We start from the raw sequence: 12,245 nt of genomic DNA, 5'->3' as shown, positions 1-12,245 counted from the left end.
AAAGTAGATTTCATAGAGGTGTTCAGACATCTAGCAAATAAAATTCAAATGCCACAATCTGAGAGCAATAAAATGTGAGGCATTCGAATGTGTTAATCCGAGAGTAGTCTTTATCCAACGACATTTGAATGCCCTAATCGAGATTTTAGTCGCCCAATGATATTCGAATGCCCAACTGTCGAGATCATTTCGTATTCAGATAATATTAATATTTTTAAATTTCTAACCTTAAATATGTGGAAGGCAAATACTTTGAAAAAATAGTAAAGATTATTGTCATTTACTTACCTTCTTCCTCTTCTACCCTCTTGATATTTTTCTCTCTCATTTCTTTAATCTAAGGCCGACATTATTAAGTTGATGCCAACCCCTTCCTTCTCGACTGTCAATCCCTCTAGTCCAATAAGACCTGCCATTTCCTCCCCTTCCTTTAAACGTTAGCCGTCGGCTAGCTCCTCCCTCCTCTCTTCTCGTCTATCAATCTCCTTTTTCTTCCCGGCCAATCTTCTTCTTCTCTTTCAATCATAGATATACCCCACATCATCATTATCTCTGTTACACCTTCCGTCGTCATCCTCTAATCTCATTGTCTCCTTTGATTTCACCACCTAATCACCCATAATCATCACCTTAAATAAACCAGTATTATAATAACGATAGGATAGTTTTGTCCTTTTATCATTTAAAAGTATATGGTAATCAACACAATAAGTGCCACCTTAAATACAAGAAGTAAAGCCCCCAAATAGGCATAGACTAGCGCATCAACCTGATGTCTTTCTTATACGCAACCGTTTGCTATGAGAGTAACGTTACTAGATGTAACATCTCCTTATAATTAATCCATTAATGTACCAAATTCTTGCAGGAAAAGCCCTCACTTGTACCAAATTCTTCCGAGAGTTCTCGTTGGGATTTTATAATCCTGAAGGAAAACTAGGAGCGATTCAATACATGCAAATAAATTAATAAAATTATATTATAATATTCTATGTGTTATTTGGTCAATCAGTTAATTAACTCTTAGAATTTAATTTTTTTTAAATAACACCTTATATTTTTAGTATTTTCTAATTAACATTAACTAATTTAACATATCCATTTCCAAATAGAAGAGTATCAATAAGGAATGTTATATCAAAAATACAAAGAGTAATTTTTTTTTAAAATAGGGTAGAGTAATTAAACTGGGAAGAGATTTTTTTAATTTGGTTTAGTGGATTAGGGTGGAGTGTGGAGTAGAAAGGGTTGGCTAGGTCTATATCAAAAGAGAGAAAAAAAAAAAAAAAGAGTATTATTTTAAATTATATAATAGAGTTAACATTAGTTAGTCAAATTAATAATAGAGTGTCATATAAAAATTATTTTCTTAGGTATCCTTTGAACATTTATTCTTAATTTGAGCTGTTTTAGTAAAAGAAAAATTAGAGGTTAATATTGAATCATTTGTCAATGAAAAGATAGAGGAGGAGAAAACGTAATGATATGGTACAAAAGTCTTCCTCTCCACATTTGGTGGTTGACATCTAAACAAACCCAACAAGAAAAGGACTTTAAAAAAAAAAGAGTAGTCTATAAACAAGACGTCCAAGTTGCAACATTTAAAACTTGTACACATCTCGGTGACGGCATGGATAAATCCATCGGTCGTTGAATCCGATCAAGCAGACGCCCTCAGCCGCCGGCGCCGGTATTCCTCGTTGTTCGACGACGGCTCGGCCACGTCGGCGGCGAATCTCACCTTCTTCTTCGGCCGGATTCTGGGCCCACCTACTGTTAATTTAGCAACATAGAGTCACATAAATTAATGATGGGGTTTGATTAACTAATTAATTAACAATAAATCGAGTTAGGTAGAAGAAGTAATTAGAGAGCTCCAGAAGAAAAGTCTACCCGTTTAATTGGGCTCGAGCTCTGCTGAGCAACTAACCACCTAACAACTAATTCAGAGAGAGAGAGAGAACCTAATTCTCCAATTGGGCTATCATGGAAACAGAGAGGAACTTGAATCTAATTCCAAGAGCATGAGGAAGACGAATACGAATAGAGAGAGAGAGAGAGAGAGAGAGAGAGAGAGAGAGAGAGATGCATACCGAGTTCTGATTCAAACTTCTTCATGAAATCTGAAGCCAAACGCCTGTGGACTTGGAGCGCTACGAGAGCAACGCTACTGGAAACAGCCACAACCGCCATTAAACCCATGCAACCAGAGCTCTCCATCTCTCTCTCGAATCCCTTTTGGCTTCAATTTCTCCTGAAGACGGAGGAAGAAGAGGGAGCTCGGAGTTGTCTGAATTGGATCGAGAACAATTTAGAGAGAGAGAGAGAGAGAGAGAGAGAGACAGAGAGAAATAGGAAATGCAAAGAAAGGGTGTTGTTTTAGGACTCGGAAGAGAAAGATACGTTTCAATTATATTTTTTGACTACTTTATGGACCTAAAATGAGACACTCCGGGATCCACTACAACCTTAGCTGCAGGAAATTGCTGCAGTCTCTCTACTTGTTACTTTCAGATTGGACGGAGCCGTCTCTAGGCCAATGAAACAGGACGGCCTGTATCGATAATGGGGGTGCTGTTTGACTTCTATTAGAAGTTGGAATCTTGTTGACTCTTTTAATGCGAGGAATTAAGGAGAGGCAATAAGGCTCTCGGATTCACACGGGTTCCTTGGTTTGACCAAATTCCAAGTTCTAGAACAGTATAAATTTCTAGTCCGACTAACTAAAGTTTTGGTAACCGAGTTAGGTAGTACGTATATCGAAGGTAGTTAAATTAATGAGCTTTTTTACTTATTTAAAGACTTAATTGGGTTAGTTAGAGTTGTATCTGTGTCCAATTAAATTTGGTTGGTGAATGCATCGTTGGATTTAAGTTGCTAAATGGTATGGAATGTTCTCAGTGACTATAAAAACCTAATATTTAAATGCAAAATATCCCGGCAGTTAGTGGCAGTTAGTAAATGCAGACATAGGGGCTGATTTGCAAACTACCTATAGCATAAGGAGCTATCTGTAATATAATCATAACGCAAGTCGGCGTTTGTAAAAAGAGTTCACCAAAATTATGTTCAAAAACTATTTAATAACCAAATAAAGGGCCCAACCGGGTTCGAACCGGTGACCTATTGATCTGCAGTCAATTGCTCTACCACTGAGCTATGGACCCATTGATAGCAGCCTGTTCATTACAAATAAACTATTTCATGATCTAACTGTGAACCAAACTAAACTAAACCAAATCAATATACAATGACCAAAAAAAATATAGAAAAAGGCTAAGCTACAGTGTCACACGGTTAGAATCACAAGATGACGTACAAAAGACACCAACTTTTATCTCAAATTCCACCTTTCATTAATTTGGCATGGGATTCGATGCCGCTCTTTAAAGGTGATATCGTCAATCAATAGGCACGGATCGACCCACACGGAAAACACGCTCCTTCGATTCCATACTATCAGATGAAGTGGAAGACTGGCGTGAGGAATAGATGAAGGAGCTTGAAGCAGGTGCAGGAGACCGAGAGGAACACCAGCCCATACACTATCCGAAGACCCATCCGATCCAATAGAGATGGAGATGGAGATAGAGATAGAGATAAGCGCGAATAAAGAGATAACAAAGTTTATTCCGATCTGTTAGATGGATTGAGAGCATCCATCTATTTATATAGATTGGGAGGATTGTTTATCGGTCCTCCAATCACTCGCCCTTATCCTCCTCAGCGCCGGCACGTGTGAGGGGTAGAGGAACGAGCTGCGACTTTCCCGGTTGCGTACGGCGGCGGGAATAAGGAGTTCTTTGCGTGGCAGACTCGGATAGCGGCACGTGTACTTTGATGCGGTATGCGCAGGACGTGAGGAGTGGCGGGAGTTTTGCGGCGGGGTGGTACGGTAAAATGGAGTGGATAAGGTTGGTTTCCTGGAGGCCGCGTACAGCGTACTGGAATTTTGGATCGGAACCCAAGGGAGTCGGATTAGAGGCTCACGTGGGAGAGTATTATGAAGCCACGTGTACCAAAACTCTCGGGATCAATACAACATGTTACATAAATATCCACTAGAACTATTTTTTTTAATTTTTATATATTATCCCTTTTTTAAATATAAATTAATCTCCAGTCTCTCACCCGTAATGATATTAATATAAATCATATTATTTTACCATCGACTTTTTGTCCCTTCGAAGATAAAAGTAAAAAATAGTCTTTATAGGACTAAAAATGAATCAGCTGACACACGTACTATTTTTAACGGATAAATAATATTTTAAAAGTTTTCTAAATAATATATCACAGAAAATAAATAAAAGAATTAGTATAAAAATAAGCAATAGTTAAAGACGGTTCTTTACACATTTACAGCAAAACTGGAACAAAAGAATAAATGAGCTGAGTGTATGTATATATGCATGCTGATGCAAGCAAAGAAACCTCTTGACCAACTCCCTCCCTCCGTAACAAGAAAGTAATCACTGTTTAGTAAGAGTTTATATAGGAACGAGTTAATGTTTATATTATGAATATTTGGTGATCAATATAAGAGAAAGGCAGTCATGTGTCCTTTCTACAGTTCTAGTTCTGCTGTCGAAACAAAAATACCCTAATAGGGTAGCATCTTTGTATAAAGTGTCAGAGTCGAGCTGATACTTGGAACAACTTAAAGCACACGCTATCTCTAATTACAGAATTTTTTTTTTAGTTTGATTAGATGAATTAAACCAATGAGACTATTAAAGCTTCCTCCTTGCACCAGCTACCGTAACTGCAGTTGTTACCGGGGAGCTTTTCGTTGGAGTGATCTTGCCAGGTAATCTATCCACCGATAAGACCTAGCTGGTGAAAGATGAAGGCCAGAATCAGCATGACAATTGCAAGGATCAATCCAGGCCTGCCCAAGATCCAGTTCTTTGTCTTCTTCACAGTGTCAACCCCTCGCTGTGCCCTTTCCACCCATCGCATCTGAAAAATTGCAAATGCTGAACTTTAGATATCAATAATACAGGTGCAGGATTCTTGGCAGGATTATTTCGGATATGTAAATCATGGCTCAGATAGTAATGGCGGTAAATCCTAGTGAAATTGGAGCTGATCCTGTATGTGCAAACTCGTAAGCACAAGATAACATATTTGAAGTATCCAGAAGCTCACCAGCGCTAACAGCTTTAGTTAGTACGCTTGAAGGATGGCAGCACATATTTTGATGATAGTTTACCATATAAATCAAGAAAACTCCATAGGCAGGAAATTCCAAACCATATATTTTTTAGCTTTGGACGCCTTGTCGTTTAAATGTCTAATAATGATCAGAAGACTCAAAACCATAATTATTTTAGCTTTAGGTAGCTTGTGGCTGTCGTATCAGATCATGACAAAAAGTCAAAAATGTTATCTTTATCTACACCACTCATTTTGCACTAATTGAGACAAAGAAACTGCACTTTGAGATTTAAAAGGAAAAAAGAACAGAGAATGTTCGATAATCTTTTCTTACCATTGTATCCAAATCCTCTGGTGATATCGACGACATGGCTTGTTGAACCTGGGCAGCCTGATCTCTTGAGATCTTCATTCCAAACTTTTCACTCATGTCTGCCATCATTTCCGGGCTCATATTCTTCATCATAGATGTGAACATCTGTCAATTTGATATCTACCACATTAGATAAATAATTTTTATCGCATAATAACAGCCTCTCCACAACACTGTTTAGGAAATTAAAAAGAAAAGAAGGAACTCTAAAATTTTCTATAATGCAAATCGCTAAACCTGCTGCATTGCTGGATCTTTCATAGAATTTCTCATGGTTTCCAGATCAGCTGTTGAATTTGGAATACTAGATGATGATTGACTCATTCTTTGATTGAAAAACATTTCATCAGAATTTCTGTCTGATACATCAGGGTGCACGGTGGAAGGGCTCCGAGCAGCAACTGATGATTGAGAGGCACCTCCACTTTTGGGAACGCCATTCGTTCTAGCTGTTGCAGAAGGCATGCTACTTCCACCCAATGAAGAAGCAACTTTAAGCATCTTCTGAAGCTCATCGGGAGACATCTGACCTATAGTATCAGATGCCATCTTAACCATTTCAGGTGTCATTTCTGGAATAGTTGATCCCAACTTTGTGCTAGATGGGCCTTTTCCATTCAAGGAAGAAGCAGCTTGGAACATTTTCTGAAGCTCTTCTGGCTTCATCGAGCTAATCATACTTGTGGCTGTTTTAACCAGATCAGGTGACATTCCGTGCATGTCCAGCGCTGCCAGGTCATCTGGATTGGCATTGGAAACATAATTTTGGAATAATCTGGCACAAATAAGTACATATGTCAAAACAAAAAGTATCAGAAAAAACATGTGTGCCTTCTGGTACACAATTTTGATATGGGAAAAAGAAAAACATGTAATACAAATATATGTCACATAATGAAGATAATGTTACAGAAGCTCGCCATCTAGAGTCAAAAGGTCCTTTATGTGTGATGGATTGGCCACCCTGACCTTCTATTAATCTTCTATTTATTGTATAGGGACGCACCAACATGGTGTTTAGAAAAAACATGATGAGGTGCAGGAGCTACTTTAGAAAGAGTCAATCCAGAACACTTTCAAAGGAAAGATCTAACTGAAAAGGGCTAAGTTAATCATAATGACTTATATTGGTCCCTAAGGGGTTTGCATCTACATAGACTCAAACATACTAAAAAATTCACATAGCTTCTACCAAATAACTCAAGTCAGCCTAACTAATGAGGTTTGTGCATGTAAATTATACAGGGAAACTTCATTGATAAAAAAGATTTGGTAGATGACTGTCGCAGATGGGTTAGACACCTACCAAAGAAAATATGTGACAACAGGATTTTCTTGCGGGATGAATGAAATCATAAACTGAATGAGCTTAAATAAACCTGGTGGAAGTGAGATCATCTCCAACTAAAGGGTCTGGAAGAGACTCCCTTTCACTACCAGAGGTCTCTGCAGCTTCAAATGGTTGGGTAACAGAATAAACAACAGACGGGCCTCCGTGACTGCCTGGTGGCATTATTTCTTCGTCCAATATTTCTTCAATAACCACACCTTAGAAATGGATCACAAGAATCAGCAAGATATAGATATAGATATTAATATCCCTAGAAGGAACACAGTCCACTTCAGAAATAGCAAACCTTAATAAAATACTTTAAGAACGAAAGAAAAATTGCATTACCCTGTGACACGTTTGTATCTTTACCTTCCTTCATCAGTTTCTCTTTGGTATCTCTGCATCAGTCAGAAATCTCCATCAGCCACAGCAATATATCATGAAATATTGAATCTTCCATTTTTATGTAAAAATAATCAAACTTTGCATGAAGAAACTTCATACCTAAGAACATCTGCAATAGTTTCATCATCAGGGGAAATTGAATGAGCATTGTTCAAGTCAGAGACAGCAGCCTGATTGTGTTTCAGTATTAAAACAGCATTAGGGCAAGACTATCTTCTTAAAGTTGTCTGTCATAAATGTAAGTGGCTCAACAGGGAAGACTTCATAGATGGCTGAAATGAAGAACTCAACAGTAGATGGAAAATTACTTACTTCTAACTTTCCTAGCTCCTTGTATGCTTGACCTCTGCGATAAAGAGCTTTGACATTCCTAGAGTCATAATCCAAGACCTGTAATTGAGTAACATGCTTGTTACTTATTACAACAGGATGACAAGAAAGTAGTGCATATGTGTTTAAGAGAGAGGATGTGGAATATTACAAGTCTAAGAATTTAGAATAAATTCCAATCTTCCCTAGTACACGTACAACTCAAAAATCTCCTTTTGAAATAGCAAAATAGAATTTTGCTAAAGGACAACAGTACACTTTGGATATGAACAGGCAGGGGTTGTTGCACAATGATACAATGGAGCTAATAATTATTTGCTGTTAAAAAATCTCAGAAAATGATAGAAATTTAGCCCCTACTTATTTGTGACTGACACACCTTAGTGGTCTACGTAATGCTCCACAATATAGGGAAGCTAAACTAGATAATATAGAATAATAGATGAATCCACGAGGATCAGATAATCAATTGTAAACAAAATGTAGATGTACAAAACAACTACAGAAGACATAAATACGCACTACTGCAGAGTTCAATAGATTAAGCCATTAAGCACTACAAGTCCTGATTGAGAATGTAAGACCAATCCAGGGAACCAAGCATGCAAGGATAACATCACTACCTAACAGATTGTTCTGTCTCAATCTTTATTCATTAAGGACCAAGATATTCAGGTAGACTTCAGAAGTCCACAACATAGGAAACAGATAGAAAAAAGATTAATATTGAACCACTCAAACCGAGGAGATAAACTTGCTATCTATGACAGTGCTATTCACTGTTTTATTTCCCTGCTTATACTTGAAACATAGATACTGTAAACAAACAGAAGAACATATAGAGAAAAGATGACTATCCCATGCAAACAGTCATTGAGTTTAGAGGAACATAAGCAAAGAAAAGAGAGTATTTATTGAGAGGGTAAAGGGTATTAATATAATTGATTAAGTCAGTATTAGCAATATGTTTGAAAAGGACTAATACATTCCAAGGCTGCCAGATATTCACCTCTTGGGGATATGAATAAACAAAACTGATGGACAGACATGATAGCATGTTTGTCGAGGACTCAAGATTATGAATTAAAATTTGAATCTATAAACAGACTCATTTTGGAAACTATAATTGGGGTCAGTATTAGACACTGATAAAGATAAAAAAATTTGGACTTCAATCATACCTCTGAACCCTCCCTGATGCATTCCTCAAACTCCCTTGTTTTCAGGTAACATGACATAAGGTTAAGAGAGCACTGCAATTGGAGGGTATTTACTCCATCCGACGTTGGCATGCTTTTTAAGTTGTTTTTTGCCTGGTTAAGGGAAGAGAAAGCAAACCATTTTCTCAAGCCGGTATTGGATTCAAAAGTAGTATAAGGAATGAATATTGGATGCAGAAGTACTACAATGACCGAAAATTCAGATTAAATAGATAACAGAAACATAGAACATACACGCATGTACTTTTTTACAGCATCAACGTATTCCCCACGGCTGTGAAGCTCATTCCCCTGAAGCACAAAAGATATATAGTAACACCTCAAACTGAAAGGAAACTGGAAACTAGATGACATGTAATAGAAGTAAGTCAAATAACTACAATTTGGTTAAAGAAAGGGTACCAATCTATTTGACACCTTTGAAATTATTTAGTCAACCGTGGTCCGTGGAGAAGCAATGTAATACTTATTAAAGGTTACATCTTACATAACTGAAACTAACAAGATGAAGGGCTCTAAAGAACAAAAACACTTCAAGTACTCAATTTTAGACTACTGAGTTGTACTACAATAGTCCAACCAAAGTTCATAGAGATCCTTGTTTATTTCGTCTTCCATTCTATCCTCAGATTCCTTCTATAACAGTGCCTTCTATTCTTCTCAATGCATTATCCATTAGTTTTTTGTCATAATTTCATCTCTTATGACAAGAGCACTCATAGAAATAGATGAATACAGTATCATAAAACCCGGACAAATTTTACGTAATGAATAGTCATGCTTTTTATCAGAAAATTCTTCACTGTGAACTTAAAAGAAAAGATAATAAGAGACCAAGGCGGGGGGCGGGAGAACCTGTTGCTTTAGAATCTTTGCCCCATTTAGTTCATATGACATTTGAGCATCTGCATGAGCCTTCATTGCTGCAATCTCCTCAGGTGTTGCCTTAGCTATTTTCTCACTAATCTCGACCATATCCTCAGCCCTAGTGTGTTTAAACTGTTCGGCAGCGCGTTTCACATCCTCTGTCCTCAAATTCTTCATACTTTCTGTTGCTAACCTTATCAGCTCAGGGTTGGACATCATCTGCAAAGCTGTCCAAATTAGACCAAGCGCAGATCCAATATATGCATATAAGGGAGGATGATAACATTGAACTGCAGATTGGGAGATTTTCAATTCAAACTGAATTGAAGTAGAAAAAAATAAATAACAGGCTTATGATAAGAAGAAATAAGAAATGATCTCCTAATTGTTTGCCATGTAAGCAAATCATGGCCGATAATATATAGCAGATCTCCAAAAAAAATCATCTTCCACCTAGAAGAAGGGCAATATCAAACTGCATACTCATTGAACTGAGTTTGCACAACTCTCAAGAGCAGCAATATATTATAGAAATTAGAATAGATGTGTATGTTAGTTATGGTGATCTTAAGCCACAACTCCCAATAGTCTAGGAAATATTTACTCTCATTCTATTTGTATACGATATATCAAAAAACCAAGTACTAATATTCTGTACCACCATCTTATGAACTGAAGCAAACTGTCAAAAGAAAAGGAGAAGAATCTCTGCAAACCAACTTATTTTGACAAATAACCAGGGTTCAGAAAAGATGTCGACATACACATTTTATCTAAAAGGCAAAGTGTGCAAGTCAAGCAAAACCTTAAGAGTCATAAATAGAGAACTTAACAGGGTGGCACTTGATCTTCAACGACAGAAAACAAGCCATACTGATGGAGCCTACTGTTACTATAAAGATATGTATCATGTTGTATTGTGCCTCAGCCACCTTAGCCACCTCGGTAATATCAATATTTGCAAAGAGGAAGACCTTGCCAAATCCTTTTTCTATCACTAAATCACTTCATTGACTCAATACACATCTCCGCTTATGTTTCAGTCGGATTCCATAGACCGAGAGAATGAGTTTTGTCAATTTGGTCTCCTTTGGCCCACAGGCATAGGTTTTATTGGCTTGCACTCACTGAGAACATTATCCAAAAGGTCCTCCGTAAGGTGCTAGTTGGTTGGTACTCTTTCTTGTTACAGATAGAGGACTGTGGAGTTTAGCTTTCTAGTTCTTCTTCCTTAGTCCTAATGCAAGTAGAAGGTCGTCCAGTTTCGGTTTTTAGAACTATCCAAAGGCAGATTTTTGCTAGAATGGAAAAAAATTCATCTCACAATAAGAGGCTGGAGCAATAATGGCTTCTCATTGGAAAGGTTGTAAGCTCATTGTGTAAGGCAGCAAAATCCCCATAGAACCTTGTAATCTCATTGTTCTAAGAGTGGAGTTGATCTCCCTATATCGTGGATGTTGCCCTATAGCCGGTGAATTGTGTGCACCTTCTTCTCTTGTGATGGTAACCGCTCCTTCCCCTTAATATTCATTCTTCTCTATATTTCATATAGTTATCGGATTACTTGGTCATAGATGTACAGAGATACCTTTTCCCACAATCGTTACAGACTAATAATAACCTCTTCTACAGAATCTAGCCCTTCCAACATCACAAATATTTCATCTTTGAATTCCGACAGATACCCCAAATCAATCATATATACATTATATAGGTAATCATTAAACATGAACTCGATTTGTCCATCCAGAAAAATAGCCAAATTTCACAGATTATTATCCACAAAAGAAAAGAACAAACAGTCCAACATTCCCCTACCCCCATCAAATCCAAACACCAAACGACCGTTTAATCTAGAAATAAAAGGAGCAAAAACAACCTGTTGCTGGATCTTCGCCAACTCTTCGGGAGGGATTTTACTCATCTGCTCCTGGGCGAGCCTGATCAGCTCGGGACTCATGATTCCGTTGTTCATTTTACTTTCCCTTCACCCTTAGAACTCGAACAACGCTTCGACCTCGCCCGCAGAACCCTCGATTCTTGATCGGAAACTATAAATAAGAAGAGAAGACGAAAGATTATATCAAATCTTTTCCAAAAAGAATGCCTTTATTTTCATATATGTAGATCGGATCAGATGTATCCGATTCCGATTCCGATGATAAAGACCGAAGTAGGAAAGGAAGCCACCGCACAAGTTAAAAATTACTTTCCTTGCAAATAACCGCCTACATTGCATTATTATTCCAAAAAAAAGCCGCAGACAGTAACCCCTTTTACAACGTTCCCTATTTGTAATAAAACCCCTTATCTTTGAATTATAGATGAAATAAAATCTATCAATCTTGTGGAGTAATATTTTTATTAGGTAATAAATTATTATTGTGGTTTAGTAGTTCCGTGGCATGATCTTGTTAGAAATAATTTATAAAAATAATTGGCATTTACAATATGATCAAAATGTGGTTGTTATTTATAAAAATCCACTATGGTGGAATAAATGGGAAAAGTATAGGTAGGTATACCTATTTATTTTAAAAGGATATGGGGAAGGAAA

At 37.3% G+C, this 12,245-nt stretch overlaps 2 protein-coding genes and 1 non-coding gene across 3 annotated transcripts; all 3 read right to left on the bottom strand.

Annotated features, from left to right (window-relative positions):
- Positions 1 to 1,453: 1,453 nt before the first annotated feature.
- On the bottom strand, positions 1,454 to 2,384 carry LOC140762130 (uncharacterized). The gene is made up of 2 exons (XM_073099745.1): positions 2,094 to 2,384; positions 1,454 to 1,773 (listed from the first exon to the last, which is right to left on the bottom strand). The coding sequence occupies exons 1-2, from the start codon at positions 2,218 to 2,220 to the stop codon at positions 1,661 to 1,663; spliced, it is 240 nt and encodes a 79-aa protein (XP_072955846.1). The 5' UTR covers positions 2,221 to 2,384; the 3' UTR covers positions 1,454 to 1,660.
- A 711-nt stretch (positions 2,385 to 3,095) lies between these two features.
- Positions 3,096 to 3,167, bottom strand: TRNAC-GCA (transfer RNA cysteine (anticodon GCA)). The gene has a single exon. It is a non-coding gene; the product is annotated as a tRNA-Cys (tRNA).
- A 1,310-nt stretch (positions 3,168 to 4,477) lies between these two features.
- LOC140763786 (outer envelope protein 61) lies at positions 4,478 to 11,912 on the bottom strand. The gene is made up of 11 exons (XM_073102136.1): positions 11,568 to 11,912; positions 9,677 to 9,907; positions 9,056 to 9,112; positions 8,783 to 8,914; positions 7,584 to 7,661; positions 7,371 to 7,441; positions 7,212 to 7,264; positions 6,913 to 7,081; positions 5,771 to 6,308; positions 5,495 to 5,638; positions 4,478 to 4,962 (listed from the first exon to the last, which is right to left on the bottom strand). The coding sequence occupies exons 1-11, from the start codon at positions 11,661 to 11,663 to the stop codon at positions 4,816 to 4,818; spliced, it is 1,716 nt and encodes a 571-aa protein (XP_072958237.1). The 5' UTR covers positions 11,664 to 11,912; the 3' UTR covers positions 4,478 to 4,815.
- Positions 11,913 to 12,245: the final 333 nt, after the last annotated feature.

The sequence above is a fragment of the Typha angustifolia genome, chromosome 7, assembly GCF_048772165.1.
Source record: "Typha angustifolia cultivar Huaian chromosome 7, ASM4877216v1, whole genome shotgun sequence".
NCBI lineage: Eukaryota > Viridiplantae > Streptophyta > Magnoliopsida > Poales > Typhaceae > Typha > Typha angustifolia.
The sequence above is the reverse complement of the archived record's forward strand: the minus strand, read 5'-3'. Positions and strand labels throughout refer to the sequence as shown.

Coding starts and splice junctions, on each gene's coding strand:
- LOC140763786 (XM_073102136.1), bottom strand. CDS start 11,663: ATGAACAACGGAATCATGAGTCCCGAGCTGATCAGGCTCGCCCAGGAG. Junction 7,082..7,211: donor AGATACAAACGTGTCACAGG/GTAATGCAATTT, acceptor TCCATTTCTAAG/GTGTGGTTATTGAAGAAATA. Junction 6,309..6,912: donor GATGATCTCACTTCCACCAG/GTTTATTTAAGC, acceptor TATTTGTGCCAG/ATTATTCCAAAATTATGTTT.
- LOC140762130 (XM_073099745.1), bottom strand. CDS start 2,220: ATGGAGAGCTCTGGTTGCATGGGTTTAATGGCGGTTGTGGCTGTTTCC. Junction 1,774..2,093: donor GAAGTTTGAATCAGAACTCG/GTATGCATCTCT, acceptor CTAAATTAACAG/TAGGTGGGCCCAGAATCCGG.